A 7,125-nucleotide genomic window follows, 5' to 3' on the forward strand; every position below is an offset into this window, starting at 1 on the left:
CAGTTTATTTCCTCCCTACCCAAGTTTCTGTTACTTCCTCAATTCAGCTACCAAATTTGAAGTGTGTCTTTAAATCTCCGTTTTTGAAAGACCCTAGTGCTGTTCCAGGAGCCCTGGCAGCGCAGTGGTTGATTAAGCAATCGGCTGCTAATGGAAAGGTCTTTGGGAGAACCCACCAGCACCTTCGTGGGAGAAAGATGTGGCAGTCGGCTTCCATAAAGATTTATAGCCTTGGAAACCCTATGGGACGGTTCTACTCTGTCCTATAGGATCGCTATGAGACGGAATCGACTCCATGGCAACTGGTTAGGGCTATTCCATAAAACTGGTGCCTTAGGCCTGAAAATGGGGCCTGCCCTTGTAACAACTTCAATCCTTAGGTAATACTCTCCGAATAACTGAAATAGAATTTGCTTCAAGTATCCGTTACCTTCAGTTTACAATAAACCAAATAAATCTAGTATGTTTTCTAAGCCTCGCATCCTCCACATTTTCAGGTAAACACAGAATGCACTGCCTTTAAAGGACCTGAGAAAAGAAAAAGGCAAAAGTCAGTGACAAACTATGGCAATATGAAAGTAATGGGCCGAGCTATCCAGACCAGAAGCATTTTATGCTGTTTCATTTTTTAAAAGCTGCATGGATTTTTCCAGTTTTAGGACTCGCCCGAGTGGAGGCAAGCCTCTTCTCCTGTCCTTGCTGTCTCATTTCCGCCCCCTCGCCCTGCCCCCGGCAGCCATACGCCGCAGACTGCTGCAATGGAGCCCGAGGTCCGCAGGCGCGGCGCGCCCCGCCCGCACGGCCGGCCACGGGAGGGGGGCTGCGGGCGAGGGCCCCGCCTCTGCGGCGGCCAGGCCGGGCGCCGAGTGGGCGCGCCGGGCTGGAGGAGGGGCCCGCCGGCCGCCGCACCGCTGTGCCCGCCCCCTGCCCCTGCGCCGCTACTTAAGCCGCTCCAGCGCCGGCCCCGCCTCAGTGCGTTACTTACCTCGACTCTTAGCTTGTCGAGGACGGTAACCGGGACCCGGTGTCTGCTTCCGTCGCCTTCGCCTCCGAACTCGTAGCCAGCATGGTGAGTGGGCCCCATGCGGCGCCAGCCTCGCTCGGAAAAAGGAGAAACGAGGCAGAGAGGGTCTCTAGCAACAGAGAGCTGGGGCCCACGCTGTCCCTATACATGGGGAAAAGCGAGACGAGAGGGCGAGGGTGGGAGTAGGTGAGACCCCGGCTGGTGGAGAGTAGGAAGGCCGGGAGAGAGGGGCCTCCCCGTTTTCTGTTTCAGTTCTGGGAGGGTGGGAAAGGATGGTGAGATGTAGGCTTCGTCCTCCATGGTCGGGGCTGGCTCCTTTTAGCTCTTAATGCCCGGGCGCGGCGTCCGGAGCCCGGCTCCAGACCAGACGTTCTTTTCCCGCGCGTGCCCATCCCCCTCCCTCCCACCTGCCTCTGACGAGCGCGCGCGCGCGAGCGCGGACTCTCCGCCCTTACTTCCTCCTCGGCGCGAAAAGCGGGGGCGGGGAGGCAAAAGCGCAGGCGCGACCGTTACCTTCCCGCCAGTGAGTTGCGGAAAACCGCCACGGCACCCTGCGCGCATGCGCACTGGGAGGATGCGGTTTCGTGGCTGGGGGCATGCCTGCCTGTTAATTCGAGTTTTTTTAATTGAAGCAATTTGATGAATGTGAGGAAGAGCTCCATGTCAGAGTATTGGGTTATGCCAGCGTTTTAAGACAATCATGAGCCCCTAGGTGATGCAAAGGAACCCTGGTGGCGCAGTAATTAAAGTCGGCAGTTGGAACATACCAGCTGCTGTACAGGCGGAAGATGTGGCGGTCTGCTTCCGTAAGATTACAGCCGTGGCAACCCTATGGGGCAGTTCTGATCTGCCCTGTAGGGTCGCTTTTAGTCCTTGGCCAGGGTTTTTGGTTTAGGTGGTGAAAACGGTTAAAATGTTTGGCTGCTAACCGGAAAGTCAACCCAGAGGGCCTCATAAGAAAGTCCTCAGAAAATCACCAATCCTGGTGATTACTTCTATAATGTAAGCCATTGAAAATCCTATGGGTCACAGTTCTAATCTCACATGGGGTAGTCAGTCATGAGCTGAATCTACTCAAAGGCAACTGGTTAGTGATTGAATTAGCACTGTTAGCTCCCAAAAGCCTGTAGAGGCCTCCTGTCCCTCCGTGCTGTGTTAGGAATGCTTGTGGGAGCAGGTGCTGGTGGTTAGGGATTTTGAGGGAGCGGAAATCGGATCTAGGTCCAGATCTGGGCTGTTGATAATCCCTGCTGCACCCTAACAGATGTAGATATGCTGGGCTGAGCCCAACCTCTAAGAGGAAAGGAGGATGGATGGCGGTTGCACCTCTACAAATGTGGCCACTGCGTGCTTCTGCAGCTGCTCTGCCCCACAGGCCACTGGGGAACATGGCCACAGGCACGCACACCCCAGAACTGCGCATTCATCCTATGCCGCAGAGCCCCGCCCCTCACCCATTTCCTCTCTTCAGCTCTGGCCACGTACTTCCTTGTGCTGGGAGCTGCCAGGATTATCTGGCCACCCAAGGTGGGAGGCAGGGCCTGGGTGCTTGACAGATGATCTCCTGTGTAGCCATTTTATTATAGCTTCAATTAAGCAAAGTGCTACTGAAAATATAAGTCGTTCTAAATGGAGAAATGCCTATTTTGTTCCATTTCACAGTCATCACTAGTTTAATCCTGATCCTTTCCCCCCACACACACAGCGTGAGTGCATCTCCATCCACGTCGGCCAGGCTGGTGTCCAGATTGGCAACGCCTGCTGGGAGCTCTACTGTCTGGAACATGGCATCCAGCCCGATGGCCAGATGCCAAGTGACAAGACCATTGGGGGAGGAGACGACTCCTTCAACACCTTCTTCAGTGAGACTGGCGCTGGCAAGCATGTGCCCAGGGCAGTGTTTGTAGACCTGGAACCCACGGTCATTGGTGAGTTGAACTTAGTAGTAGCCCTGGTGACATCCCAGGGGCCTGGCACAGGAGCTCTGTCCTGGGGGGCTGCACTGATAGGCTTGTGCACATTGTTAGTGGTGGGTGGCCTCTCTGTTTTTCTTTTGCAGATGAAGTTCGCACTGGCACCTACCGCCAGCTCTTTCATCCTGAACAGCTCATCACAGGCAAGGAAGATGCTGCCAATAACTATGCCCGCGGCCACTACACCATCGGCAAGGAGATCATTGACCTTGTCTTGGACAGAATTCGCAAGCTGGTAAATAACAGTATTGTATTTAATAAGGGGGGAAGAGTTTTTTCTTGCAATTTTAAGACAGACCAAACTACAGGAATCTTTACACACTAAAGTGAGACTTAGAGCGCTAACTAAATTAACTGGACTTCTAAACCACACAGTCATGGGTTCTGGGACAACTTGGGATGCAAATGTCTATTTTGCCAATTTCTCCTGCTTGCATCAACATAAAAGGCATTAAGCAGATGATTGTATATTTTTACGTTGTGATATGTATCTGTGGTTCATGATTTAATGAAAAAATGAAATAGAAATTCTAAGAAAATGTGACCTGTCATTGACCTAGGTTTTCTTTTTTCTTCTACAGGCCGACCAGTGCACAGGTCTTCAGGGCTTCTTGGTTTTCCACAGTTTCGGTGGGGGAACCGGTTCTGGGTTCACCTCTTTGCTGATGGAACGCCTCTCAGTTGATTATGGCAAGAAGTCCAAGCTGGAGTTCTCTATTTACCCAGCCCCCCAGGTTTCCACAGCTGTAGTTGAGCCCTACAACTCCATCCTCACCACCCACACCACCCTGGAGCACTCAGATTGTGCCTTCATGGTAGACAATGAGGCCATCTATGATATCTGTCGCAGAAACCTTGATATTGAGCGCCCAACCTATACTAACCTTAACCGCCTTATTAGCCAGATTGTGTCCTCTATCACTGCTTCCCTCAGATTTGATGGTGCCCTGAATGTCGATCTGACAGAATTCCAGACCAACCTGGTGCCCTATCCCCGCATCCACTTCCCTCTGGCCACATATGCCCCTGTCATCTCTGCTGAGAAAGCCTACCATGAACAGCTTTCTGTAGCAGAGATTACCAATGCTTGCTTTGAGCCAGCCAACCAGATGGTGAAATGTGACCCCCGCCATGGTAAATACATGGCTTGCTGCCTATTGTACCGTGGTGATGTGGTTCCCAAAGATGTCAATGCTGCCATTGCCACCATCAAGACCAAGCGCAGCATCCAGTTTGTGGATTGGTGCCCCACTGGCTTCAAGGTTGGCATTAACTACCAGCCTCCCACTGTGGTGCCTGGTGGAGACCTGGCCAAGGTACAGCGAGCTGTGTGCATGCTGAGCAACACCACAGCCATTGCTGAGGCCTGGGCTCGCCTGGACCACAAGTTTGACCTGATGTATGCCAAGCGTGCCTTTGTTCACTGGTACGTGGGTGAGGGGATGGAGGAAGGAGAGTTTTCTGAGGCCCGTGAGGACATGGCTGCCCTTGAGAAGGACTATGAGGAGGTTGGTGTGGATTCTGTTGAAGGAGAGGGTGAGGAAGAAGGAGAAGAATACTAATTATTCCTTTGAGCCCTGCAGCAGCATGTCACACTCAGAACTCAAGCTTCTATGTTAGGCGACAAAGCTTTCTTGTTACATTCTCTTCACTATCAGCTATGATCATGTCTTATTTTTCCATGTGTACCTGTAAGGTTTTTCCATCATGTCTCAAAGTAAAAGTATTAAAAAGAAAGGTTTTTGGCTCTGTGCCTTTTCTAAATGTGCCTCGATTTCTCCAACTTGCAGTGTACTACCACCAGGTGCTCCTAGGCAACCCCATGGGACAGTTCTCTGTCCTCTATAAGGTCACTATGAGTCAGAATCGACTCAACGAGAAGGGGATTGTTTTTTGTTTCACTACTCATCTACACCTGGAGAGTGGAATCTCTCCAACCAGGTGGCAGTTATCAAGGACCTCACTTCCTCACTAACTTACGGGATATAGAGAGATAACAGGTCTTTTGATGTCATCACAACCTTTTCATTGCAGGCCTAGAAAAATTTACTAAAAGCCCTGCTGATAGAGATATAATGTAGCTCTTGACTGGGTAATTGTTAATGCCGTTGGTTTAGGTAGCTGTAAATATCCTGCAAATATGATTGCTGTGTAAAGGGTCCTACCAAGCTATCAAAATGTAGTTGATGCAAAAATTCTCAGAACAGCAATAAAAATACCAAACCCAGTGCCGTCGACTCGGACTCATAGTGACCCTATAGGACAGAGTAGAACTGCCCCATAGAGTTTCCAAGGAGCGCCTGGCGGATTCAAACTGCCAACCCTTTGGTAAGCAGCTGCAGCACTTCACCACCACACCACCAGGGTTTGAATAGGGCAATAGGCCAGAGGAATATTTGAGGCTGATAAGGCAAAAACTATCCATAGGAAGAGAAAAAATTGCAGGACCAGAATTTATGGTGATCAAGTAAAAGTCCAGGAGGAAACCACACTAATTAGCTGTGCCATTGGTGGGAGAGGACTGCATTACATGGGGATGTAAGAGTTAACTTCCAGCCCAGCGTGGTTTACATTTTTTGAAGCATGTATCGTCCCTGGCACTGCAGGCCTGGCACAGCAACACAACAGCCAGGCAAGCCTGAGGGGAAGGCAGATGTCAGGGCTGCACTGAGGGACCTAAATGGAATTAGTGGCCAAGTGGACATTAAACGTTTTTGGTTAGTGCTGAGTTCACTAAGGAAAACCATCCTGAAAGATGTCTGAAAATACTCTGAAACATGCCCTCTGTTCTTTTCTGCCAAGCAAGCAGGAAAGGCAACTAGGCCAGAGCCTGGGAAGCATCAGCAAACCAATGTAGAGAAGAGCTTGTTTTCCAGGAAGGTGCCTTGGGTGGCCTAATCCCAGGAAAGGGCACGTTCAGTCCAGAGAATGCCATGGTGCTTTTTTGGAGTTCTGCTTAGACACAAAGACAGGACAGGGCTGAGAAGAAGCCATGGTTTCAACTGTATTTTGGGATGCATGTGTGTTTTAAGAAAAGACCTGAAGTAAACAAGGCAAAAAGTTAACATGATAAACTTGATACATAGTTGCATGGTTGTTACTTTAAGTTACCTATTGCTGCATAACAAATTACCCCAAAAGTGTGTGACTTAAAACAATAACCAACTAGTTTCTGTGGATCAGAATTCGGGAGCAACTTACCTGGGTGTTTCTATCTTGGGGGTTCACATAAGGTTGCAGTTATCTCAAAGTTTGGGGCTGGAGGGTATGTTTCCAAGATGGCTCACATGCTTGACAAGTTTGTGCTGTTTGTTGGCACATGGCCTTAGTTCTTCACCATATAGCCCTCCCCATAAGGCTGCTGACTGTTATCATGACATGGCAGCTAGCTTCCCCCAGAGTGAGTGATCCAAGAGAGAACAGGGTGGAAGCCCAATGTCTTTTATGACCTAACTTTGAAAGTCACACTATCCTGGTTGTCACATATATCAGTCGTATTTAATGTGGGAGGAAACTACATAATGGCAGGAGGTGAGAATCACCAGGAGTTAGACACAAAACACTAAAGTTTAATTTTTATATTTAACAGGATGCTACCGTTATTCATTTTTCTGTATGCTTGAAATATTTCATTTAAAAATCAAAAGGAAACCTGTAGTTTAGAGGGAAAAGGTTTTCCATTTTCTACAGTTCAAACCTGAATTGCAATATTTTTGGTTGCCTTTTAAGCTACCCTCCTTTTAGGACACCTCCCATCTGCACCTCTCCTGAATTATTTGGTTACCGATCCAACTTGCTGCTCGCATTCAGTATTTCCCTCTGTTCCCAACTGGCTTATACGTCAAGATGACAACAGTTACAAGTCAAAGCCTTTGATGACACCAGATACTAAGAATGGCGTTTGGGGGTGGGGGCAGGTAGAAGTTAGCTATAATGAGATGCGAAGGCAGCCAGGAAATGCCAGTGAGCACTCTTTTAGGAGGACATCAGGGTCTTATTATCTTTATCTCTGCCCCACCAGCAAGCACAACTCATTGCTGTCGACTCCAGCAAGCACAGTGCCTGGTAATTCTTACGGCCCACAGAATGTTCCAAAGGACCTAAAAATAAATAGTACTTCTTTGCCTC

The 7,125-nt window shown here is 49.4% G+C and overlaps 1 protein-coding gene across 1 annotated transcript; it reads left to right on the plus strand.

The window, feature by feature from the left end:
• The first annotated feature begins 935 nt into the window (after positions 1-935).
• LOC100670303 (tubulin alpha-1B chain) lies at positions 936-4,734 on the plus strand. Its single transcript, XM_010596383.3, has 4 exons — positions 936-1,069; positions 2,730-2,952; positions 3,084-3,232; positions 3,579-4,734. Exons 1-4 carry the CDS (start codon positions 1,067-1,069, stop codon positions 4,557-4,559), a joined length of 1,356 nt encoding a protein of 451 aa, XP_010594685.1. The 5' UTR covers positions 936-1,066; the 3' UTR covers positions 4,560-4,734.
• Positions 4,735-7,125: the final 2,391 nt, after the last annotated feature.

This window comes from Loxodonta africana, chromosome 4 (assembly GCF_030014295.1).
Source record: "Loxodonta africana isolate mLoxAfr1 chromosome 4, mLoxAfr1.hap2, whole genome shotgun sequence".
NCBI classification, from domain to species: domain Eukaryota; kingdom Metazoa; phylum Chordata; class Mammalia; order Proboscidea; family Elephantidae; genus Loxodonta; species Loxodonta africana.